The sequence below is a fragment of the Ambystoma mexicanum genome, chromosome 7q (assembly GCF_040938575.1).
Source record: "Ambystoma mexicanum isolate Mex_15411 chromosome 7q, UKY_AmexF1_1, whole genome shotgun sequence".
Classification (NCBI taxonomy): Eukaryota; Metazoa; Chordata; class Amphibia; order Caudata; family Ambystomatidae; genus Ambystoma; species Ambystoma mexicanum.
Genome location: NC_090941.1, coordinates 157,521,289 through 157,548,656, shown reverse-complemented (window position 1 = coordinate 157,548,656; position 27,368 = coordinate 157,521,289). Strand labels below are relative to the sequence as shown.

The window sequence follows — 27,368 nt, the reverse complement described above, 5'->3', positions numbered from 1 at the left end:
CCTTTCCTAACCTTCCCCCAGAAGCTCAATGTCTCCAGAGCCCTGGTTCTCTCTAGGCTTGACTACTGCAACAGCTTCTTCCTCAATCTCCCTCTTTCCTCCCTTCGCCCCCTCCAACTAATCCAGAATAGGACTGCGAGACTTATCCTTGGCCTCAAGCCCAGGGACCACATCCAACCTGCCCTAAAATATCTCCAGTGGCTCCCGGTGACCGCACTGATCAAACTTAAGACTTCTGCATCATCCACAAGGCTGTGTGGGGCGTGGGACCTCTTTACAGCCAGCTTTCCCTCGCAAGTCATTTGGTCCTCTGCCTCCAAATCTCTGCAGGTCAAACAATTCATCAAGCAGAGAGTGGGAGGTAGATCCATCTCTGCGGCTGGCTCTTCCCCCTGGAATGGCCTTCCTACCCCCCCCCCCCTCCGTCATGAGCCGGATCTTCTAAAGTTCCGGAAACTTCTCAAGAATGTCCTTTTCTCCTCTTCCTTCCCTCTCCCCCTCCAGTGCCAACTCTTGCACTGCCGCTATGACTGGGGACTGGTCCTTTCAGAGTCATACAGGGCCCAACCAACCCCCACCAGTCCCCCTGGCATCCTTTGCCAGCACCGGCCTTCGGACTCTCTTTCCCAGGCGACCCCAACCTAGTCCACTTGCCTTCTTGCCCCCCGCCAGCACTTCACTGACCCCTTCCCTGGGGGCATCCGACTCCTGCACTTCTCCCTCTACCGCCTCACCCCCTGCACTTACTCCCTTCTCAAGCACTTGTACAGTAGGAATGTCACAAGGCCAATATAACAGTTTTTTTTATTTTTTTTATTTTGTATTACCTAGCCCCCCCATCTTGTTTGGTGGCGCCTGGAAACACTTGTGCATAGGCACCATAGATATGTTCAATAAATCAACAATTGCCAAATGTCGGGGTGATTATGACCAGGTGACACTCCATTTCACCCTCCATTTCACCCTCATCCACTTGATTGGCGTGGTGCTTCTTCCCATTTATTAGTCCACTAGAAACCCACAATAAAAGGCAGTGTGCTTCATCAAAGAGGTCCAATAGCATAAAGTCACCTCCTCAGGAGCTGGGCAGCAAAGTTTATTGATTCAGGGGAGGGGCGGAGAATGCTCCCTTTCTGTTGAGACAGAAGCTTGCGAAACACAGGGAAACATATTGGCGATGTAAGGGCCATGCTCTTGAGAAATGAAACAAAATATTGCCAGCTAGTACGTAGTCACCCGGGTCAGGAGTTTCCACTGACCCCTTGTATTGAGAAGCATCTTGTGAATCAGAGGAATTGGAGGACAGGCATAGGCTAACATGTCTACCGATGGAATGCAGAGACTGTCCCTGATGAAGCCAGCCCCCAGACTCTGTAACAGAGGTTAATAGATCCACCTGATCAATCGCCCACTTTTGGAAGATCTGGGACAAGATCTGCGGATGAAGCTCCTCCTTGTGGTAGGCTCAATCCAATTTGCTCAGTCCATCCGTTTGCATAGTGTCTTGACCTGCCAGATGGACTGCAGTTAAGAATTTCCCATGCTGGAAAACCCACTGACATATTTCTACTGCCAGAGTAACCGGATGGGAGGGAAACTTGGCATCTCCATGCTTGTTCAGAGCATAAATAAATGTTGTGTTGTCCATCTGAATAAGGATGACTATCCCCAAATTCATCAGGAGAAAGGCCTTTAGTGCCAGAAAGATGGCATGGCATACCAGAAAAGGGAGTGGACTAACAAACCCTAGGATGTAGCATAAGTCTCTTTCTTTCATGGTCAATACCCAAGAGTGAGAAATGTCTATCCACAAAGGTAACCCCTTATAGAAGGTCTGAGTCCTGCAACTACCAGTGAAGGTCTTGTACAATAGGCAGCAGAATATGACCTTTGGCCGTCTGGCATTTCCAAAGCTGATCCCATGAGGCAGGATGCAGTTCAAGGCTAACTTTGAAATTGGCCAATGGATTTGATTTTCCAGGACACAATCTAGTAATATCAAGACCCACTGGAAATGCAAGGTCAAAGTCTGAGACCTGGGCAGAAAGTGAAAGACTGTCTCATTGACATTCATTCATTAATTTTCAAAACTTTATTCGGCATTAAAAACCATTAGCACTAATAAAAACAAATTTACAATTGTACTTTTAAAAACATATTAAAAAGAAAAGTTAATACATTCCATTTGCAAAGGTGAGCATCGTCACCGAAAAAAAAAAAAAATCACATTTTGAGAAGAGCATGCTCGCAGCCTCCATCATTGATATCCATAATCTTGGCTTGAGTAGGGAATACCCTTGTGGTCAGAGAATCTCAGGGAAAACCTAAAACAGAATAATTCTTGTTGGCCAGGAGGCGAGCCACAGGGGCCTGAAAAGACACGAGTGGTGTTTTGGTAAAAGGAGCCAAGATGAGCTAGTTGTCGAGATGTTGATGAATGTTAATGAACTTCAGGTGAAGATGGCCTGCCACCATGGCCACTAATTTGGAAATGACCCTTGGAGCTGCATGCAGGCCAGAGGGCAAGACTGTTGATAGTGCATTCTCACCAAGGAAATACAGATTAACTTCCTGTGGGGAGATTGTAATGTTTAGATTTGTCTTGTTCAGGTCCATAAAGAAAAACCAATCCCTTTGCCACAGGCCTAATCAAATCTGGGCAAGGGTGATCAACCTGATTTTTGTTCTATGAGAAAATGGGTATTGAGAGGAAGGAAGTATGATGAACAGCCAGAAACCTTTGCTCCCCATGCAACATATATTGTAATTATGAATCTAGACAATGTCGTCATATTGATGCATCTACTGAAGTAGAGGAGGAGAATATCTGGCACGTGCAGCCTTTAGGGGTCCTTCCTTGGCGCTTCCTGAGCATACTATGGGACTAACTCAGTAGGCAGGTAGATTGTCACGGAAACCTTGGACTCTCCAGAAGACCTAGATCTATTGTCTTTTCTGAGAGCACATTCAGAGATTTAGATGTCTGAATAGAAATCATCTTCTTTAACTCTTCATCTGTGCTGGAGTCAAACAACTCACAATCATCAAATGGCAGGATTTTTGCCTGAACATTGTCAGTGAATTTGCTTGACCGAAGCCAGGACGACTGGCACCCATCTTCCCCAACACTTGCCTCTGGATGCAGCACTGATATGGTGGACGAAGTCTTCCATGAAGTCCTGAACAATGAGGTGAGCCACAATGAGGCCTGCAGAGGCCTGATCTAAAAGTAGCTTGCTTGTCAGAAGGGAGGCAAATCTCAAACTTTGTAATTTCCTTCAACGATTTGTGCTTGGCAGATGCCAAAATAGCATCAGCATTGGCTTGCATCAGATACATGGCTGAATTAGAATACGCTTTGCAGATGTCCAGAGCCCAGCCTTCTTTTCTAAGAGAAAATGTCAAAAATACATTGTTCAGAGGATGAAGATATAGAGGATTGTGAGAAAAAGAGGCTGCTACTATGACTGATAAGGGTGGCAGGATAGGTGTACTTTATCCATTGAAAGCTGCCTGTGACAGAGCGTCAACTTCCTGTTGGGAGAAGTGTAATCTGGTTTCTGACAAGTCTTTGATCCTTCAACAATCACAACTTTGTGCAGGGAAATGCCCATTCTCCCATGGACTGTGAGCCCAGGAACACTGGCAAAACCATATCCTCAGCCATAGAATACTCAGTAGTGGAAGTATGCCATTTCTGACATCCTGATGTGGAAAGCTTTACCAGAGGAAGTACAGTCCTCCTCAGTGTCACCACCTGTGGTTGGTTCTGCCTAGCTGTGGAATGGTCACACCATTGGAGGATCCTCTGAAGTGGGGATACTTAAGGGCACCAGTTCCAGAATCAAAACTATTCAATTCTGAGAATGCAGAGGCTTGGGGACTATTCTGATTCAGCGCACATCCCAAAGGTTCAGCTATGGAGATGGAAGGAGCCAGTGCCATGGAGTTCACCAGAAGCTGTGGAGCACCAGACGTGACAGAAGAGGTAGTAGCGGCGGCATGGCCAGGGGAAAAGAGCCTCCTTCATGGGCCCCTTAATGTAGCTTGTCTTGGCCAAGGAGTAAAACCACCTAGGATATTGATCAGAAAATCTTTCCTTGCCCGTTTAATGCAGTGGAGTCTCAGAGAAAGGCATTCAGGTGGAAGTCGCTGAAGGGACGATATCAGCTGTCAGTGCAGTGTTGTCCATGGACTAGAATACAACCTTGGCTCAGATGATGGAGGATAAACTATGGGTCAGGTTGCCATGGTCATAGGAGACCAGTTTGCATGTGGGACAAAACCTCCCCCTTACTGAGATTTAACAATGGGATTCCAGTCTCTCTTCAAAATGCCAGTCTCTGGTCCAACACTGGAGGGGATGAATCAGAGGACTACAGCAGTGAAGCTATTGCTGAAGCATTGTTAGTAGTTGCAGTCAAGACAGTGCCAGATTATGCCTTGGTGTGGCCCCATTTTGGCATGGTCCACAACTGTTCTAATTAAAGCATTAGGAGTTATTTTCGGCACCCCTTGCACAATGAATTAGGTCCATGGAGATCCATGGGAAGAAGCATGTCAAATACTCTGGTGATATGTCAGCAGGGTCCAGGAGAAGGCATGCAGCCCTTAGAACTAGTTGTCCCTGTGAAGGTCTTGGGATATAGATGCATTACCTGGGGCAGGTGCTGACCCTAAATGTTTCTACTCACAGAAGCATTTAGAGTTTCGGAGCTGCTCCCAGTTTATTGATGGCTACACTTTGTAAGACCACCACTGTGCTCCCTCCTGGACTTAGCTACCTTCTGGAAGAAGTTGCCATGCTGTGGTGTCACAGAAAACAAAGCTGCTAACCCATTGTCCCTTTCATCTTCAGCTATTGCCTCAAATGTCCAGTGAAATTGTGGAGAATATTTCCTCACTGTAGCCATTTTTTCACTGATCAATGTACAGATCTTGACAAGCTGAAGAGGTAGCCCAGCAGTGGCCCAGGCCCAAACTCTGTCACGGTCTGACAAAGTATGGATGTGCTCAACACTCAGTAAATCTGATTCGGGTGATTGTGTCATGAACATGTCAGGAAGGGAACATGGGGGGTACCCCAGTATCTGAGGGCCCCCTCATGTGCCATGCCTGTTATTATTGTTGACACCCTCTGTCCCAAATTACCTCTCAGTACATTTTCTGACCATTGTTCTCTTTCCTATTTCAGTACTCCAACTGCACCTGGTAGTAACTGAGAAACCACAGACCACAGACCCCAGACCCCACACCACAGCCAGGAAAATAGAATCAAGAGCAACCAGTAGGAAATTAACTGGATATTTCCCTTCCAAACAAAACTGAGGCAGACAACACTCAACCGGACAACCCTTGGCCAATCGAGAGCCAGCAGAAAATGAACTGGGGGTGAGAATAGACTGCATGGGGACAGGAGAGACAAGGAAACCCTGCTCAAACCAAATTGGCAACAAATCTCACCAACTCAGGAAAGCTACAGGGAGAATGGGCAGCCTGAGCCCTTCACTGTTGCCACTCCAGAGATTGTTTCCAAAACAATGCTGGAAAAGGGGAGGTGCTTAGAGGGTATGTTTAAGCCTCTTACCTGTATCAGTCCCTGGGAAAAAATGCCAGACACAGATTGGTTGTAAGAGACATAGGAACTCTGCAGCCAAAGCGGGGGGGTCGGAGGGGGGAGAACCACAGTATAAAGGGAGTCAGAAGGAAAGTTGTGTTTGTTCAGGTGAGGTCAGTGGAGGCAGAGCCAGACCAAGCGACCAGGTTGTGGAAGGGCAATGCAGAGGAGCGTGGAGACGGATTAGTCAGGCGAGGGAGAGTGGTTCCAGTTTGTGAGAGTCAAGCAGAGAGTGAGAGAGTGTTTGTGAAGGTGAGGTTAGTAGTAAAGAAAGAGTGGGAGTTAGGAATAGGAGAGTGAGGGTAGTAGGAAGATTGAAAGGGAGTAGGTGCTGTAAGTAAAGTAGAGGGTGCAGGAGAAAAGTGAAGGGGGGTTAATAGTGAGAGTGAGTGCATTGGAAGGGTGAGCAGGGCACTATATCATTTAAATGATGAACAGGGCTCCATATCCCTGAGTAGGGGGTGAAGAGTGGAGTGGAGAGAGCAATGTAGTAGTAGTGCAGAGCGGGGAGCGTAGTAGTAGTAGTGCAGATATGATATGATAGGTTATTTATAATGCGCTTAATATCCAGAGGTTTCTAAGCGCAGACCCAGGGATTGAAACCTGTGTTGCTCCGTGCCGTCTTGCTTCCAAGGCGAGCACGTTGCCCCTGAGCTATCCTCCCGAGACGACAGGCAAGAGTAGTAGTGCTGAGACATGTAATAGTAGTCGGGAGGAATAGTAGGGGTCTGGGGAAAGAAGAGTAGTGGCAAGTAAGATCAGAGGGTGTAGGTAAGCAGTAGAGAGATAGAGAGAAGCATTGAAGGAGAGAGAAGGAAGTATCAGGGAGTGTAAGGAGAGATGGTGGGTGGGGTAGGAGGGAGTAGAAGATCGGGGGGAGCTATAGGAATACGTATGGAGAGGAATATCTGAGTGTGGAAGGATAAGATTCAGTGGGGACCGATTGTCTGGAGGCACAAACCCTTACGTGTATCTTAAATTGGGGAACTTAGAGCAGGGAAACCCTAGAGTGTTCCCTAAGGGAGTGTAGATAGATAAGGTGTTTGCCTTTAGGCATCACATCCAGACAGCAAAGTTCTTAGACAGTAGGGGTTACGGATTTCTAGACACCATCCTGGGGTTGAGGGACACCTGGGCTGGGAAGGAAACGGCCTGCATTAGATGAGAGAAGGTGGACCTTAGCGTGCCATCCTACCCCCTTTGTTCAGGCCCGTGCATTACATTGGACAATCTGTACAATCTACTCTTAAAATGGTATTTTAAAACAAAACCCTTGAATTTCCCTAGAAAATCTGTGCGTCATTAAGGCCATCTGTGGCATTAGCCCCAGCATAAATAAGAGGGAAACAATGGGCCTCATAAAAAGCCTGGTGGTCCGGAAATAAGGGTGCCAGCAGTAGCGCACAGGCGCCCTTTCTGGATCGCCAGACTACAAGTATGCCTGCAGGGGCAGTTGCTCCCTGCCGGAGGCACCAGAACCTGCAGGAATGGTTTTCACAGAAGCACCGGCACCGCTAGCAACGGTGACAGTGCTTCTGTGTCCCCATTCCCGTGGAGTCCTGTGGGTCTCCACAGGAATGGGGACTTACAATTTCCGCCACCTGACATCCCGGGCCGCCGGGACTTGTAATGTCCCAGTGGCACTGGGATATCAGGCGCCAGAACAACGTTACGAGTTCGGCGTCAACCTGCCGGTAGCACTGTAATGAGGCCCCATGGTGGAGTGACTGCACAATAGAAGAAAACAAATGATTAACATAAGGTCAAGTAGAAGAAAAAGGATACAGAGCCATGATTGAGCAGGCATCTTATCTAGTCAGCACAGAAAACTGCACTAGAATTTGGGCCAAATAAGACTGCTGGGTCCATGTCCAAATTTCAACTCATTGTCATTTGCTGTGTAAACGGCTCTTGACTCGTCCCCATTTGACTAACTCCCCATAGGATATGTATAGAGGTAAAGACGCGGGACAAAAAAGTATGTGGGCTGACAGAGAGACTTAGAAAGAGGCACAGATTGGGAGGCAGAAGTTGAATAGAGATTTTAATAGCTTTAGGTGGAACACCAGAAATCCTGATGAAGTAGGCACTTACTATTGGGATGTCTTGAACCAGTGATTGATGGGCTGGTGTTATGAACTCGAGCTCAGCTGCAGCACTTTTGGCATTTACCACACACTCAATGGCATAAACCCGAATGTCGTGGGTGGAACGCAGAATAATCTGACACGGGTAACGGCCAGGTTCCTTGGGAACAAAACGGACACGAAGCTTGACTTCATCATCTTTAGCTAAAAAACATTAAGAAAAAGAACACATTTCATTACATAGAGTCCATGTAATTGTTCTGGAGAAACGCCTAGCAATTAAAAGGCAACAGATTTGTATTCCACTTGCAGTCTGGTATTTTAAACACTAAGCACACTGGTTGACAGCAGTCCATGATACAAGATTTGCTGCACTTTAGCATGGGCCATGCCCCATGCCCTATGCAACCATTTGCCAGCATCAAACCAGAGAGAATTGCAAACTTTAATGGTGTAACTCAGAGGTGTGCAACCTAAAGCTCTCCTGATGTTTTGGACTACAACTTCCTTGATCCCTCGCCACCAACTATAAGTCCAAAACAGCACACACAAAAAAACACAAAAATGGGTGTACGGAATGGAAAGATGTCACCCCTTTTTCATACACTTGAAACAAAAGATTTTAATAAAAGCCTCCCAAAAAAAGGTTAAATGGGATTTCGCTGGATCCAAATAACTGGATGGTGTATCTTAATATTACATATTTCAACCCAGTTCAGGATGTCTGATCTTCATTTACCGTTGTTTGATCCAACATACATTAACTGCTTTTGAACGAGGATATTCATAATTGTGAGTGACATCAATTACATGTCTTGTCAATTCACAAACCATTTCCATGTTTCAGCCAAAGTTGTGCAATATCACACACAGGAGGGGCGCCAGGCAACCAGCTAGCTAGTAACGCATGCTTACTTCACCTGTTCAGATCTGAACTCTATTATGGGCTACTGGAGCATCCCCCACATGCTTCAATGTTCTGTCCCCTGTTGGCACCCCCACAAATAAATGAACCCTCTCCTCACTGTCCTCACGCACATACTACCCGTGTGTCTCTGCTTGCCAAAGATCTAGTTTCTCCAGCGCCAGCTTTCTTTGGAAACCTTCTCAGCCACCACGGGGAGCAGCACGGCTGCACTTCACACCGTTGCACGCCCCACATGCCATCTTCCACCAAGGAGGCAAACTTCTTATTCATCTCCTCTGCCAGCAAGTTATCGGGTGCCTCAGAGATAACAGCCCAGAAGGTGTAGGTGTAGACAGCAGGATTAAAGGGAAGTGGGAGTTCCCTAGGAGGACACTCTCCCAAAATATCAGTCGGAGCAAATCGGACCGTCGGTCTAATGGGCGCAGCTAGCCACAGAGACTCTACCAACTTGGCAATGGTCCTATGAAAGGAGGTATAAGGACTGTCATTTGCAGGAGGTTGTAAGAAATCCAACTCAGCTGAGGTGTCCAACCCGCTGAAGACAGATGCTTAATTGTCCAGGTCCACATTTTGATTGCAGAACTCCTTTCGAAAGTATTGCCTTTCAAGGGGTTTTAATCCGTAAAATATGTGGTCCACTTATTCATCAAAGATCTGACACATCATCAAGAAGAACTTGCCTCAAAGTAACCATTGTGTTGGTAACGTTGCTCAAGTAAAAGGCGGCACCAAGCGGTGTCAGAGTAGAATAGCCTCCATACGAGGGGCCAGACTCGAGCCACCAAGTCTATGGTTGCATGCCAGGGAGATATCGCTGCCAGTTTTAAAAAAGGATGTGGGACTTGGCACTTGCAGCTGCGCCAAGGCCAAAGATGCAGGTGCCAGGGCCTTGGCAAAGATGTCAAGCATTTGGAGTCTGAATCCCCCCGCTGTCTTTGTGGAGAAGGCTTAATAATGGATACTTTGATGTCTCCTCAGCATCCCTAGAGTGGTTTCCTTGTGAAGGATAAGAAAGCGGGATGGCTGAAACCACTGGTACAGCGGGGCCTCATCCTGTGCTGCTGCTTCTTTTACTTTTTAGCCAGAGGGGCCTCTTCCTCTTGGACACCACTAAGGGATTATGCACCCCTCACTGGAGGACCCAATGCCAGCAGCTTTAATGGCATGCTTTCCACACCTTTGTGGAGGCAAGTGAAGAGTTTGGTGGTATACTCCAAAAGAGCCTTGGGATGAATGGACTGGGATAATCCACAATCATCGGTGTGATTTTCTGTAAGGCAATATAGACACACCTGTGGGGATCCAATTCAGACATTTGCCTACAGCAGTCCAAGCAGGGCTTGAGGCCCAGGGCCTTCGAGGTCTGAGTCATGACAGTTCAATTAGGTTATGGTCAGTTAGTAGCATTCCAAGCAGCGTACCGAGGGCATGGAAAAGGTCATGGCAGCGGCTTGCTCCATATATACTTGCCCAGCTATCCCATCAGTTCTGAGGGGCACGTAACATCGCCAAGAGGAGCCACTGTACCACTGAAAATGTTTCTGAAAACAGGTGGCACTGGCGCAGATATATCTAAAATGAGTTACACAAGGGTGTGGGAGCCCCTCTAATGAGAACGAACATAGGTCAAATACCCTGCTCTATGGAATTGAAGCCACTCAGGAAGGTCTACAGCCACGTTGTAGCTCACTGCACACTTCACAGAGGAGAAATATCTATTTGCATAACAGTATGGTCCCACGCACAAGGGCAGTCCAGCACCAAAATGCAGGTTCCCCGAGGTAATCTAGATGTGGAACCCTTACTCGTTGCACTTAAAGAGGCACAGCTTCACCTCACTGAGAAGGCCCAACAAGGCTGAAACCCTTGCCTGGGGTTGCTGATGGTATTCTTGTTCAGAGGAGAATTACCTAGCATTTCACAATGTGCTTTTAGAGGAATCCCATGAAAAGAGTGAACCCAACTTATTGTGCTGTCAGATGGGTTGGTAATCCTGAATCAGAAATATATCCCCAGAGAAACTGCGGGCCAAAATTAGGTGGAATTGCCAGAAGAGTCACATGGTTTTCTTAACAGCTGCATTGACCAATCTCAAGCATTGGACTAGTAGATCTTGATCATGCACTCCAGAGTTATTACAGAATCAGTGTATTTGGGGTCAGGTAAGGGGCGAAAACTATGCGGTCAATAGGTACGGGTAATTTTACTTGTCGTCTTGCCTCTTTGCAAATTGGAGTCTATTCTCTAGATTTGCACAGTGCGTTTTTGATGTATGCGTATGTGTGTGTGGTGGGTGGCAATGAGACACAGGAAGGTGTCCCGCTTCTACTGTGGGAGACTGACTGTGTGATATTATCCTGGTTAATGCCTATCTGAGTGTGTGGGTGGTTAAGTAATCATTTGTGAAGAGTGGGAGTGCAAGCTGTAGGAACAAGTGCATGGTGAGGATGTGAAAGGGCTATGTCCTGGTGTGCAATAGTGCCTAACCTTTGTTTAGGGAACATAAATGCAGTGAATTAACAGGTGCATGGTGCTGTGTGTGTGTTGTAAGGTGCTGGCATGCTGCGGTTCGGTGATTCTTATACCATTATGGGACAGACATTGCTATTAACAGGGGGTGCACATTTGTACGTGGGGGCTGGAACTGACATAAACAGCAGGGGACACTGACTATGGGGATGACAGTGTAGGTCCAATGGTGTACCGGCTGCATGGAGGTTCTGTGTTTGGAGATGCATGTGTATGTACCAGCAACGGATGAATGGTTTTTGGTTGTAACTGCTTCCTATCAATGGAGAACATAGAACTCCTCCTCTTACTCAGATTATTTGCAAAATGAGGCATTCATCACCAAAGTTATCTCTAGACAATGTGACCAAGAAAGCAGAGGGATGGGGCCCGACATTTCTGTGTTGAAGGACCAAGATTATTAGGTCACGTAGAAAATCAAGGTGGTTAGGAATGGGGTAGATGCAAGACCAGAGGATGTTCCACACTGAGCAGTTAGTACAGTGAAGGCACACCCTACCAAATGTGTTCTACAGATGGGAGAAACAGAAAGAAAACTGTCTGTGGAAAAACTGAGATGTCTGCATGAACAATACTTCCAGAATTTGGAGATGATAAACAAGGGCCGCAGGTTTTTGAAAGCTCTTGTGTACCATGTGGAAACATTTGGATTGGATGTGTTTGGCAGCCAGAAGAAAGGGGAGGATGAAGAGGGCTGGAGGATTTAGATCACTTACCCTGAGAAGGATAAATAAGAAATAAATGGTGGCCAACGTAAACACTATTCTCTGGTTGAGTGTTGAGTACATGATGGCATTAACCACAGTGGCTTTGTAGAGGACCAAAAAGTGATGGAGGATTTTCTTTAGGATGCAAAGATGGAAGACAAAAAAATAAGAGCAAGGGGACTAGTGGAGGAGGCTCTGAGTGTGTAGAGGGACTTCTTTTTGGGCGAGTGTGTACTGTGTGACTGGTGTAACGTGTCAGGGTCAGAATAATTTTATCGCTGTTGGATATGGGAATTGGTATTGCCAGAGGTTCCCTGTATAGGAGACAACGGGGTGTAGTGATTGGGCCATTGGGCTGTATGTAAACGGTGTGTGTTCTGCCTACCTTGCTCTTGCCTAAAGTGGTCACAAACATTATGGTGTGTTAGGCGAGTGGGCTTCAGCAGGACAAAATTAAAGAATTTTATGATGACCCAGCCGCAATTTCTTTTAAGAATTCCCTAAATGAGCACCTTCTAAAACAGAAGAACTTGCATTTTAAATATCAGACCCGAGTTCCAACTTACGAGAATCTTCTCCAAACTTAAGCCCTCTGTTCTAATCTTTAAGAAAAACGACCATGTACATGGAGCCTGCTTTCTGGCCATATTCCAACACTAGCAACACATTTCAATGTCCCCTGCTAAACACTGCCCCGCCCATACCAAACTAGGAACCTAGCAATACCATCACGTTTTTCTAACAATGCAAACTGCACATCGCCCTGTCATGGCACATCCGGGCTGTGATCGGAGCACATAGCCATAGCAAACGTGTGTTAAAGAGAGCAACACATCATAATATTGCTGGGGAACGTTTAAGTTATGGTAATGTTAAACAAAGGCAGCAGCCCATTGAGGCGTCAAACTGGCGATCGTGATTTATTCTCCAGAGACCAGCAATGCTTAGAGCAATTCTACCTCCTTCCCGCACCTCAAAACACAGAGGAAAAGAGGATACCACATACGCGTAAGGTTATGGGTTCTCCCTCACCTCGACCCCATTTTAGTTCTCTTTGGTTTGTTTATTGCAATCAGAGGTAACTAATGTTCAAACATAGGCACGTAACACCATTGTTGTACATTTGTTCAGTGTACATTCATTTAATATAATCCGAATAAGCACATTTTAGCGTGAAATGAGACACAGTGCGAACAAACTCACATTGTGGGGGCAAATTGATATCGGGGAAGCGACACGCATTAGCTCTTTCCGTATTATGCTTATTAAAATACCCCTATCATGTACAAAGAAGACTTTAAAAAGTCACCACAAAAACGCCATAATATTGAAGAGTTTCTTTCATTGACTTAAGCTACATGAGTTGATTCTGTGTTGGTTTAGAGGGTTCTATGTAATTTCATCGATGGATGTTTTTTCGCAGGGTTTAACGAAAAAACCCATGAAATGTTTTAAAAATGATTTCTGGGGGGGTTCCCCCCTCCAGCCCCATGTTCCCTTTAATTTTTTATGTATTTCTAAACACCCACACCCCATATATATAATTGTCTAACCCCCCCAAAAAATTCGATGGGTTTTTTTGGTTAAAGCAATGATCCAAAGTAAACTATTAATTTGTGATACAAGATGACCCTGTGCAGTTGGCTCCTTCATAATCAAGTATTCCCTCATAAACAAAGCGGTAAGAGGCCGTTTTGGAATGAAAGAGCTGCATTTGATTACACCACGTGGTTCACATGGAAAATGGCTGCCACTGAATGTGCTGAAGCACAGAAGCAACCGACACAGAGGTGAGCAATAGGGGAAAGAAGGCAGAGTAGGACAGAAGAATGCATAGGCAAGGAACAGAGTACCTAGTGCAGAGAGGGCATGCTAGCAGGGTGGCATAAGGGGCTACTGGGGGCGCCGCAGGTCCAGGGAATACCAGGGTTGAACTGGCCGGTACTGTTACAGGACACAGAAGAGCCTGGAAATCAGGTCAAGGTTACATTTGCTTGATTTTATTTTTAGGTTTTTGGAAAACGCCTCATACCATCAGAACTGATGCTTGAGACCTTGCACAAGTAGTGGGAAATGGAAGATGGAAGATGGGAATTCAAAGGGCTTCAGGAAGAAGCGAATCTGACGAAGTCGAGATTCTGAGACCATTATACTATGTGCCACAGGTGGATCGAACAGGAAAATTCTCAGTGATATACTTTCGTCGGTTTGGTTCTTGAAGGAAGAATTGTGTTCCAGGGGTTGAAGCTGTGATAGTGTAGTGGCTCGTCACCAAATCCTTTATGTCTGTACTAGCGGGTAACTAGCAAGTTTTGGGTGGAAAGCCTTAGGCATCTAGACAGTTGGCAGTGTGTTCAAAGTTTAGAAAGAGAGTCAGGGGTAGGACCATAGAAAGGTTTATGGACCAAGAGCAGTCTTGAACTGCACCCAGTATAGTTTTCACCACTTGTATGAAGTGGTCTCAGTGCTTTCAGGTAAAGATAAGGTAGGATGCATAATTTTTCACCATTTGAAGGTTGTGCATGATTTTTCCAAGTATCTCTGCATAGAACTCCCTGCAGTAGTCCGGTGTGACATGATAAAAGCAAGGATTATGGTGATCTTGTGGCAGGTACATATAAGTTGGAGGAGCCTCTAAGCAGATGCACATGGTGGTTGCATGGCAATACACAAGGCACGAGGAAACAAATCAAGTCTTGCCAGCGGTGCAGGGGAATCGCACGTGCCATGTTATGTTAAATGCGTTTTTTGTAGAGTGCTAATCTGCCATTGCTATGGTGGTCTCAGAGGTTTGGCAAATCTGGCTGTGCTTGCATCCGCGATTGTGTTTATGGAGTGAAGTCGTCTGACTGCGCATAATAAATGGCACAGAGTAAGACACTGCAGGATGGTAAACATTTCATACATTCATAATTTCAAAATCGTTATGAACAGGGCATTGCATGTATAAGAGTACAACATCTGCAAAATATAGTAGACTGTCGCTTAGCCGAGCCTATCCGCATGGCAGTACTGTGGTTGTAAAGTGTTCAATTTCTATGTGGTGTGATGAAGTTCCAATGATGGAGGCAGCAGGGCAGGGAGGGATGGAGGGAGGGGGAAGATGGGGACAAGCGGATCTGCCTGCATCTCAATGTGAACCCTGGAGGTGCTACTCAGTAGATCACTTAGTCTGCCTGCACAGCCAAACCTTGTTGTGACCGGTGTGGCAGCAAGACCCCATGACTCAAAACCATACCAGACCTTACACCCTCATGCAGGCCAGACTTAACGGTATTAACACTGCATTTAAGGGCTGGCCCTATCACGAGTTGGGCACTAAAGGGGCTCTTTTACCTCCAGCTTTTTACTGGAGGTGAAAATCCCATTTATCACCCTGTTTTCGGTGCAATTACCACCTGCTGTATTAGCGCAGCATATTTGCGCTGAAAATGCCCGATCGGGTCCATTGGACCCAATGGGGAATGGAGATTTACTGTTAACGCCAGATCAGTTGGCACTAACGCAAGTACAGTTGGGCGGCATTACAGCCGGGATACTGCCCACCTCGTGATGAGGCCCACTTTGAAATGAAGTGCACAGCCATGCAGGATCCATGACAGGCAAACCTTATCTTATGATGCAGTGCCCTATGTTAGCTCTCCGCCCACACCCTCAGAGTGAATCAAGCAATTCAGAAGCACAGGGAGGAGGCACACTGAAAACAAATTAGAGGGACGAGAAGGGATGGGAAAACACATGGCGGCGACGGGAGAAAGGGACACAGGCCAGAATTCCCACGTGAAATAAGGAAGCCGTTCAGTCAATCCTATTAATTTGTAGCCCTATTCAGACAGGTTACAGAGTGTAAAAATGGATTTGGAATGGTGGTCCAGTGAAGTGCAGCGGTGGATGCCTGAGCAGAGGACCAAGCAAATTGGCAGAACTTACTGAGTCCTATAACTTAATACCCAAGCGGAACCAGGCAATGGGGAAAGTTCTTTAATGCAAGACTTCTGCCTCAAACTAATTGCAATCAGAGAGCTGGGGGTTTTAGCCTAGAAAATGGCAAAATACTGGGAGTACCAGAAAGAGACGCATTGGTGGTAGACAGCTGGGGGCTAATCCCCAAAACGTGGCAGGAGCAAGAGAGCCAAAAGAGTAGAGCAACAGCTGAGCCTATTGTGGGGTGAAGACCCATATTATTGACTATTCGACGAGGGGTGAAAATAACTACAACCTGATATGCACATGAGCATAAGGAAGACATGTCTGCAGGTAATATTCCTCAGTATGCCCCCCAAGGAAAGCGGGAATACAAGATGGTGACTTGGTGAACTTTGGTACAGCAACCTTCGAGGGCCTGGGGAGGTGACCTAGGGAGACCATGGAAGCCACCAGAGGGAACAACGAAGGAGAGCAGAGGCTGTGTGCATGAAACTTGAGACCTAAACATTAGGTCCTGCTGAGACTAGAGACATTTGTGTTTCTACCATAGGGATATGAAACTTTGCTATTCGGCCTCATACAAGAACAATTCTTGCGAATATACGATTACACCTCCATCCTGACAATGACTGCCCTGGTGATCGCTACTTGAGTTTACCTCCCCGACAGGCATTCATCCAATTTCTCCTTGTACAAAATAACGAGTCGTTTACTTACACCCGAGACTCGAGTGATCTTTTGATCTCTCCCCGCCATAGCCACAGTGGTTGGGTATATCAGATGCTACTGCCTGTCCATAAAGCAACAGAGTGGAAGCTGTGCAAGGGAATTTGGGTAATGCAGAGTTTCAGAGGGCAGTGTTGAAGGAGGTCAGGATGTAAAGCTACCTTGATGCCGGTATACCAGAAACAAATGGGTCTTGTGTTCTGCAAATGGTGGACAGCTGGGACAAGTCTTAGTATCAGAATGAGGTTGCTCAAGTGTCTTGAAGCACAGATTGTGTTTCTCGTTCCTTGGTCCACTCTTAGTTTGCTTTCTGGATTGGACGGTTCATTCGTGAGCCAGCCCATCTTTTTCAGAAGTAGTTTGCCTCATGGATAAATGTTTTTGATTAATTTGTATTGATGTATTTATTGAGAGAAAAGTGTTTAAACCTGAAAAACTTCCAAAAGCGAAACAATTCAGCAATACAATCCGGAGTTAGATGCCATAAATACATGGCAGGGAGATCAAGTGATCAAAGGAGCAGTACATAGTGGGGAATGCATGGACCAGAGATCATTAGTGCAATGGGAATGACTATATACAGGGTAGAATGTACAGTGGAGCTAGTTGCAAGGTAGGCAGGGGGAGGGGAAATGTGGGAATACGTGGAGATTGCAAGGAGTAGATAGCAATACTGTTCTTAAGATAAAGAGGAAGGGGGGTTTCAAACTTGAAGTGAGCCGGGAGAGGCATTGAGCCCTGCTAAATTCGAATTGATCTTAAACTTATGAGATACATTTTGTACACTAAGACAGATTGCAAAAAGTGCTTCATTAAAACTTCTGTGCCAATAATCACCACCTTTGTCATTTATTTTTGATTTCATGCACCTCCATCGAACCAGAGTTCCCTCCTCTGGAATCCTGTATGCATTCCATCGTCCATGAGTTTCAATAGTCCAGGGTCAAGCCATTTGCTCCCGTGAGGATAGCGTGACGGCAACGTGCGCGCCTTGGAAGCAAGATGACACAAAGCAACACAGGTTCGATCCACGGGTCCGCACTTAGAAACCTCTGGGTGTTTCAGCGCGTTATAAATATGCAACTAAGACCAAAAAAAAAAACAATTACGCAACAAACAAAAAAATTCTGTAACAGCGCCTCGATGCCCGCGGGTGAGCGCTTTAAAAAAATGCTAAATAAATAAATTGAGTGGCAGTTTGCCATGTTTCGAATTACAATTACCCAATAATATGACATCAGTCTTTCTGATCAGAAATATCGTAGCTAGAATCTACAGTTAATTCAAATCTATAGTACGATCCTTCATACAAAACACACAGACTTGTGTTCACCAGGGATCAGATTACGGAATTTTTGCAAAGTTTGCCCTATTTTTAAAAACACTGGGACACATTAAAAACCATTGCACCTCGACAAGTGCTCTTTGGCATATTATAAGCACCAGGGCTAAAATTGCCATAGTGCTACAAAAATGCATTTTCACTAAATTTGTGCACCAGGGCAAAGTTTGCTCTAGTGCTAATACGGAATGGTATGAGTCCTAGGGCAAACTTTGCCAGGTGCACAAACGCATCAAAAATGTATCTTTGTAGCACTGGGGCAATTTTAGCCCTGGTGCTTGTAATATGCCAAGGAGCACTTGTCGAGGTGCAATGGTTTTTTAATGTGTCCCAGTGTTTTTAAAAATAGGGCAAACTTTGCCCTAGTGCTAATACTGTGCAAACTTGCACCGGTGCAAAGTTTCTGTAATCTGGCCCCTGGTCCTCTATTAGGATTTACAAGCTCTTTGCATGTTCTGTCTTGGCCTGAAAGACTGTGCCATCTCTTGGCTAAGGCTTATGTCTTGCAAGCGGAGTCTTTATACTGGGCAATTGCAGCGTTATTGCTGGCTCCAGGAAAGACGAGGCTTGCCAAATTCTGCGCCACGTGGGAATAAATAAAATCAGGCAACAGATGACAGTAAGTGTCGGAGGCTTTTTTTCGCCAAAAGAAATATTCGTTCTCAAATTAGATTTCTACTTGGACGTAAGGACGCAAAAAATGTAAACAAATGTGATTGCACTTGGGCTTACTGCAAGTGCCTCGCCATTAAGCCCGCTGAATGTTTTAGGCACTCCAAATAAAGCGGCGCCAGGCACATCTCCACTGTTAGTACTCGTGCCAAGTGTATGTAATGTGCTTCTGATGAAGGTTCATACGGCACAAAAATGTGTCAGTGAAGAAAAGGAAAGAACCCTTTCAACAGAAAAATAATGTTTTGAGTGGTCATAATACAGCCTACTCAACTTTCTATTGTTGGCTAAATTGATTATCCTCCTAATCAAACCATATGGTAACAGCCTCAATATTTTGCAAACTCCCCCCTGCTGTGGAGCCTGTTTGGAAATGGTGACAGCGCCACAGGGAGGAAGAATTCAGCCATCTACATATATACTGTAATGAACGTATGAGTTAGGGGAAATACACCCCGTCCCTTTTGCCTCAGACATGTTTTTTTTTTTTAAAGGCAGTTCAGTGTGTGACTAGAACTTAAATATAACTGAGGGCTTCATCGGATTACATGGGAAAGAATGAGTCTTGGGCACACCAGTCTCCAAGTTGTTGAATTAAAAATTGATCAGTAAGGTTGTGAGCAGAAATACAAATTAAGTGGGGGGAATTGCCATCTGGCGACGGTATAAAAGTCCTGGATTTATTAATGTGTATTCGATAATCCGGGTAATTCCATCCATCCATCCATCTCAGAAAGGGGGGTCGGCTGAACAGACACCCCTTTCAGAAAGCTCCATGGCAAAAGCAAGTGTACGCCTGTGCCCTGCTCCATAAGTCTCGTTGATATCCGACCTCCAACACAGTCAAAAACCTTGGATGCACAATGGACTCAGGCCCAACTCTGTCCCACCAGATTGATAATGTATCAAAATCCTGGCACTACCACCTTAGACTTCTGAAACGCATTTTCCCCTACCTCACTACCCCTACAGAGAGGCTGCAATCATGTCCATTGTCATGTCCAGACTGCACTATGCAAACTCCATCTAATTGGGTTCACCGGGCCTACCAACTTAAACTCCAAAGAGTCCAAAACTCGGCAGACATACTCCTACTTGCACTGAGACAAAGGGATCATATCTCACCTGCTCTCCGCACCATTCACTGGCTCCCTTATTGGACGAAGGACCACTTTCAAAATCCTATGCCTCACCCACCGAGCAATGCACACGGCTGGCCTGGCATACCTACAAAAAAGATTATGCCTTACCAGCGAACATACTCCCTAAGGTCAAGCATGTCCCTCCTGCATGTGATTTCAGCCAGGATTGGAGGGTTTGCATACTCAACCTTCACATCAACATTGTGGAACTCACTGCCTCCCCGCATTCGACACAACCAAGACTATGTGGCCTTCCGTAAAGCACTGAAAACTTGGCTCTTTCTCCAAGCAATTTAAGGGATTGCCTAGGTCCGAAAAACCCTCCACCACTGGCAAGAATTTGGCTAGAACGGCATTATCACAGACATGTAGCAACAGTCGGGGCACAGAAGCCGATTCAAGAGATCAGTACACGCTGAGCTAGGTAGCTGCTGGCTCAAATACATTGGCCTTGCAGCCCCTCCCCTTGTGCCAGCAAGCTGGCCATGCCCCCACCAGCGCTCCAATCTAAAAGGCCCACGTCTCCAAACCTGAGATTGACATCACTATAAGCGTATGCAATGACTATGACAATGCACGCTCATTGACACCCGATCAGACATGCATCCCACTCTAAGACCAGGAGATGTCTGTATCTATCAATCCTGGAAACAAATACCTGACTCTAAATAAGAGCCCAACAGCACCTTTGTTGCCCGCCATACGCGAGATAAATCATTATCTTCTCCTAAACAAGCACAGCGCTATCACTCCCAAGAGATGCCATCCGTTGTCATACAAACCTATAAGCAAACTGTAAATAACTACAATCCCAGAGTGTAATAGCTCCTCGGACCGTCAATACGATTGGACCAATTCCTAACCCTTGTCAGGCCTTACTTATCTGGGAATTAACACACAGAACCACTACTGCAGAACCTATACCACTTATGTTTTCAAACATTACGATTGGGCAAGATCATGTCAACTATCGGGTACACAAGGCGGCATATGATTAAGTCAGGCTAGCCTGGCTTACCAGGGAATACTGCCATGAACTTCCTCACCCGAGATGCTATTGCAACTATGCCTGGTTGGAACTGCTCTCATCTCCTAAGAATATGTACTATGGCCTCCAGCCAGAATACTCTCTAGCACTCCTCTTCTCGGAAGTGACAACAATGTTGCAATATACCTTCACAGCTGAAACCATAAACATTTCAGGAATACCCATGCACCCACTAGAAACAATGACTAGGGACCCAGAAAATGGGCCCTCTGGCACTTATAACGGAACCTCAGAAACAAGCAACCTCCAACCAGGCAATCACAACATACTCTGCAAAAGTGAGAGAGTCTCTTGAATATCCATTACCACAAACTACCAGGACAAACATGGTTAGCTCAGCAGGCTCTGGAAAGTAACCAGGAATAGGGGCCTTTTATCATTAAGCACAGATGCTCACTCATAAAAGGGCTCTGAATCAGCAAAAAATGAACACTCAGAGGAATTTCGGTTGGAAAATATGGGAGCAGTAGTAAATAAAGAGAGAATTAAGATTCCTCACATTTCTGGAAGTTTGTAGCAGAGAACAATGGTGGGAAACCAAAGGTTGTGCTATTAAAGTGCACATATAGCGTTTCCAACCACTATGGAAAGAATAATAAACTTCCAGGGTGCAACAAACAGGTAGCGTATCAAGACCTTCAATACAGGTGCAGTCTAGATAATGAAGTGGTTGACTCCCTTATTAACTGGAAAGAATTTGTGACATGGCATGTCAAAGAGGGGGAGGAAGCCCACCTCTCCCTAACACCCCAACCGGTGCCAGTGTGAGGGATACCCCCTCAAACTCCTCCTTAACTAAAGGATGTAGTGGAGTGGTGGTGGTAGTTGGTAGTAGTTGATTGTAGTAGGTCTTAGTGAGGGGTAGTCACAGTAGAAAGGGAGTAGTGGCAGCAGAGGAAGGAGGGAGGAAAGTATAATAGCAGAGGGAGCAGTCGAGTGATAGTTTGAGATCAGATTGATAGTAAGAGCAGGGGTGAGAAGAAAAGTAAGATCAAAGCGGGAGGTGGAAAGGTGGAGTCCGAGTGAGAGATTTGAGTGATAGTAACACAGTTGGAGTAGAACATCTTAAGAACCAAGGGTATGTATGGTCAGGTACATTTGTGAAGAATATCGAGTGAAAAAATGCGTACGCCAGGGGTAGCCGTGCTGGTGCTGACTCTTTTCAACCTATATAAAAATTCCCTCTACGCCTACCTGGAAAACATTACTTTAGAAATACCTTGCATTGGTAGGATGCGAATCCCTGTATTAAATTATCTGGACTATACAGTTTTCCTCGCCCGTACCCTTGAACAGACTTGTGAAGGTATATGTAACTGGCATGGCAGAGAAGCACCTTGTAGTAAATGGTAAAGGATCTCATATAAGGGTCGTAGCTGAGAAAAAGGTAAAGTTAAATCCAATGCAAGGGGGAAATCTTCAATGGGAAATGTATACCAAGTTTACAAAGTTAGGGATTTGTTTTAATTGTACGCTTAGCTAGAACAATCAAGAGTGCAATAAAGTCATAATTATGACCCAAGTTAATATGGCAATTCTTAGTTTGGCGTAAACATGAATAATTATGATTTTGTGCCAAAAGTCAAAATGTGTAGTATGAAATCAGTTTTATAGTGAATTCCAAGCAGCACAAAATATTATTTGTGCACTATTCTGGGCCACCAATTAAATGGAACAACTTTAACATGTATATGCAGCTGGATGGCTTTATTGATTTTATTTTTAAGGGATCTGGTATCTGTTCAACCTTTGCTCTGCTGGAGAAATGTTGAAACTTTGTTAACCAAGGAATTGGGTTAAGGATGTTTGTTAGAATATTTTGAAAACCAAAATAGGGTGGCTGAATTTTATAAGTCAATTGTGTCTATAGCTCTGGAGCATCAGTTCTTGAACCCGGATTGCATTGACTTGGGTGCGAAGGAAAACACACAATATTTGTTCCTTCATAGGTTATAGATCTTATTTGCCTGTGGGACCAATATCAGCCCCTGCAGAGTACTTAAAATGTGTAATAGCGAAAAACCATAGGTTTGCACTTTCTTTGATTTAGTTTCAGCCTGGGGTTGTTGCCACTTAGAAGGCAAGCTTGTAAGTGGGGAGTCCAAGGCGCTCAAATGGACACAGGATACCATCTGACATTGTAGACAGGAATGTGGCAACTTAATCATTTGATATGTTGCCTTTTATAATAAGATATAAGAAGGGGAACACTAGCACAAGCATGGAATAGGCTTACTTTTTTTTATTCAAAAAGTGTATTGCAGTTTACAAGAAACATTTACACTAATCAACATAAAATAACATGAAGGCAGTTATACATTTTAACAAAACACAACTTCAATCGTAGTCATATGCCCAGCCAGGTAGCTTGGGCACCAATAGAGCTGGTCAGTTTTAGTCTCATATCTCCCTACATACCGCTTCCCCCTCTGACATTCTATTTTCAAAACCAAGCGTTAATGCTTGATTCGAAGTGAGCATCAGACTTCCCCAAAGATTATCAGTCCGAACCATGGTTGTCGAGTTGACGAGTGTACTGTAAGGAAGGCATGGTATCAACAGTAAGACAAACACAAGTGACCACACTTCAAGGGTGTTTATTGAACTTTTGCAGGGGTGTGATAAACGCCTATCTAAAGATGGAAGCAAGCTACGACCATCAAATAATAATAATGCAGTCCTAGTGAAGTCTCGTCAAAATAAAAGGGACTATACTAAAAACCTATTGCCAATCCTTATCGCCAAATACAAATAGTGTGGTATGAAGTTCATGAAAAAGAAAGAAGTGTCCACAAAAGGATAAGTCAGGATAATTGGGCTCCCTTCCCCACATTTTCAGCACAGGGCAAGGCGGTTCACTCAAGCAAAGTGAACACTCTGGCTTCTGTGGCACGAGGATATAGTTCAATCTTCACAGTTCAGGACCTTCTGGGTCGAAGCCTCTTTACTACTTGTAAGTCTCTAGACTCAAAAGGGCCTGCTTTGCAAAAACAATACGTAAACGTTCTTTTCATTTCAAATGTATTCAAAGTTGGGTGTTCACCCTGGATCCCCTTCAGCCACGCTCAGATCCCTTTTAAACCAATGTTCAGGGATTTCTTTCTTGAGTGACTCATGGTTTACAATTAGTCTCCCCCAGCCGGGCTCAGACCAGCTGTGAGTTACCTTAAACTATCAGACTTTTGAATGTGCACAGGGTTTAGCTTGACCCGTTGCATGATCACTTCGATTTTGTTATTCCTTTTTCTCACACTCAGCATCAGTTGGATACCTGACAGACACTTTCGAATGAGCGTCCATGTGGCCCTATACCACTCTGTGTACGGTATCATTTGTTGGCCTTCCAAAGTTCAAAATGTAAAGCTCAATTACTCCTTTGGTTCCAATTATATACACGTCACTCTTTGCAAATGCCTCTCACACTTTTCTTTTTGTACAATGTTGCCACTTGCAAACTTGGTTCAAAACGCAAACTGGTTTGATACCATAGCGGCAATCGCTCCTCCCCGCCTTGGTTATCAACGTGGGAGAGCCCCGGGTACCTCCAACAGTTCTATGTCATTTCGCCGTCGGGCATTTCAAAGCCTGCAATTTAAATGTGTTTGACAGTTCAGCAATTTTTTTTTGAGGGGGAAACCCCCATTCCCATTCCTGCACCTATTTTACCTATTCCCCACCCACACAACCACTTATCTAACCTTTACCACCACCCCCCAAAAATTCGATGAACTGCCAAACACGTTTAAACTGGAGGCTTTGAAATGCCCGACGATGAAAGAACGTCGTACCCCTCCGACACACTGTGCCGGTTTGCTCAACCTTAGTTCCTGGTCTTCGGTTTCTTACTTTCCAAGGCTCACGAAAATAACGGTCTTTAGAGGTCACAGGTACTTCCCTCCTTGCGACTCTCTGGTTTTGCCGTCTTTCTCCTTGTATTAAACTGCCATCTTGGAACTGCTGTTTCCTCATGTGGTATGCCTCCCCCTGAGTGTGCTTTCGTGCTCCGCCTTTTATCTGTGTGGGGCAGCGTGAGCGAAGTCAGGTGTGTGTGTAGTAATCGGTAATTGCCTGACTTTGCCTTTCCATGGTGTTGGGGCATGTCAGGTATACAGCTCTGGTGTTAGTCCGTTGTCGCTCATGGTGAACTGTCCATGAGAAAGAGTTTGTGTCGGAAAAGGGGGATTTAAATTCCTAGGTATGCTACCTAGTAGAATGGGGAAAATGTATTATTGGGAAGGGGATCCTGCGTCTCACCCTCCAGTGTCCCACTTCCACTCCCAGAGGACCCCTCATCCAGGTGATCCTCCCACACTGGTCCGTCCCCAGGAACTGGATCCAAAAGCGATGGCCGTGTCCTGGCCACCTGGATGACAGATTCCTGGGGACTAGCGGGTGAGACACCTTCAGGTTTCTTACAGTACAAAACCTCCCAATAAACAAATTCTGTCTACCAGAGAAATAGTACACTCCAAGTTCAAATAAGCCAGTGATTCAATTAAGTCCAGACCACACGCTCGAAATCCACACCATTCCATAGGTAGATCTAATTTAGGCCTTATAGCTTCTAAAGTGGAGAGGGTATTTATGCAAAATTTGAAATAGAGCAAAAAACAAAGAGGTGATGGCTGGAAGGTTTAGAATGAATCTTAACCCCTGGCAATGCTCTGGGCAACCCTCCAGACCACCGTTCTTCGCCTGCCAAGCCATTACAGAAGGGGAAAGACCATATGCAAATCAGGGCCCAACAAGGGCGAAACATGTTTGGGGATGCTTGTGGTCTCGTGCAGAAGGGATGTGGCCTAGCAGTTCGGGCTGGACTGCCCCTTTTGGGGTGGGGCCAAGCCTTTTGGGGTGGGGCCAACCCCAGAGGAGCTGCCTTGAATTTTGGTGACATTTCACTTAGAGTGACATATGCATTCCTGCAAACCACCTCATAGATCCTTCAACAGCGAGAGGCAACCTTTACCCATGCGTAGATTTGATCCAAATGTTATACTCGTGTGCTCCCAGGGCTTGGTGGCAGATTAAAATCTAAATATAAGCCATGTCTTGCATGGTGAATCTACAATTATACTGGCCAGCACTTTTTGTTATCATTTTATTGGCTGCTGTGACCTCCCTGTCAGGGTCTTCGTTGTATTCACTGTCCGGGACTGGGATTTTACTCAAAACAGATCATTTGGGTCCAGCCCCAGCAAAGTTATTTTGTTCTTCAAGGGAATTACTTGTCACCTTCAAGACGGACTGCATATGCTCCCAGGGATCAGGGAGAAGTCCCATACTTTAAACGACAGGCTCTGCTAAGCAAAAGGAATTCACACTAGGGGGGTAATTAATAAAGGCTCTTTGATACATGGCAAAAGGGGAGAAGGTGGAGTTAGTGCAGCCAGGAGAGGTCCACAGGAGGGTCCCACCAACCTGGAATCTCACATGGCTGTGAGCTCTTAATGTGTGTTAAGATGGATTTCTAAAGTCTGACCTGGTGGGCAGCAGTTCAGGGGGCCACCCTAGTTTAGTGGAACAGGGGAACCATCTGGACAAACCAGACCTATCTACGGTAGCTTGGCAGGCGGTCAAGACTAAGTCTCAGGAGGGATGAGAGTGATCGGAAGCCCACAATGAGCACACACAGTAAAACTCCATAGAATACCCTTAGACATATGTATATCAAAAGTACATTTATTATAGGCCTTTATAGCAAAACACGAATAAACCAGAGTACTAATAAAGGTTACCACACACGCTTTTCACTATGTGACATATATACAAAATGCTTTTAGCCTAATGCTGATGAAAGGGGAAAAAATAACCACAACCTGCAACAGAAGAGGTAAGTTGAACACAGATATCGCATTAAGCAGTTCTTTGAAGTCAATCCCTATCTTATGCAGTCTAGCCCTAAGAAGTGAGAAGTCTTATGCTCAAATGTACAGCAGTACATTTGAGCATAAGGCTATTTAACAACGCGCGGCCGTGCGTATAGCGGGTTCTCTTCAGGGAGCTGTAGCTGTTCAGGAAGGAGGTTGAGGCGATGAAGAATGAAGCCCTACTCCTTAAGGAGGGTCTACACTTTCCGATAGTGACTTTCGGATGTTCGGGAATCGCCGAGGAGTAAAGGCTAGCCCAGCTAAGGTATCTTTTCAGGGATTCCCGTGCGTAAAACAGATGGATGTACCAATGGGCCACCGGTAAGTGAATCAAGTACTCAACAACCCTTGACACATTCCGGGCCAAACTTTGCCAGTCTAGTCCAGTTTGCTATTAGGTTTCACCCCTGCAGTTACAAGTCACTCCAGCTCTCAGCAGCTGTGGGACGGGGCTATCGTCTGTGGTGGTACAGTAGCCTTTTCTCAGCTCTCGAATAAAGGAGAAGGATAGTTCCAGTGCAGCACGTCTCAGGATACGGTGAGGCAGGTCTGCAGGAACTTACAGCGACAGTCACTGACCTGGGCGACACAGGGACCGCCAATGTTCACAGCGTGGTGCACTCTCATAAATCGCAATCCAGAGGAGCCAGTTTTGGCAGCAGAGGGCCCAGGACCACAAGTAAGCGATGCCCAAAGTCTTGAGTCTGAACTCGGGACGACAGCGCTCCTGTGCGATACCGCAGGTTCGAGCTGGTCAGTTCGCTGGATGACCCAGG

At 45.6% G+C, this 27,368-nt stretch overlaps 1 protein-coding gene across 1 annotated transcript in view; it reads right to left on the bottom strand.

Annotated features, from left to right (window-relative positions):
• Positions 1 to 27,368, bottom strand: part of CFAP47 (cilia and flagella associated protein 47) — a 3,369,192-nt gene that overhangs the window by 1,399,040 nt on the left and 1,942,784 nt on the right. The window contains exon 46 of the mRNA XM_069639370.1: positions 7,712 to 7,908. Coding sequence (XP_069495471.1) covers positions 7,712 to 7,908 — 197 coding nt within the window. The remainder of the gene's footprint in view (positions 1 to 7,711; positions 7,909 to 27,368) is intronic.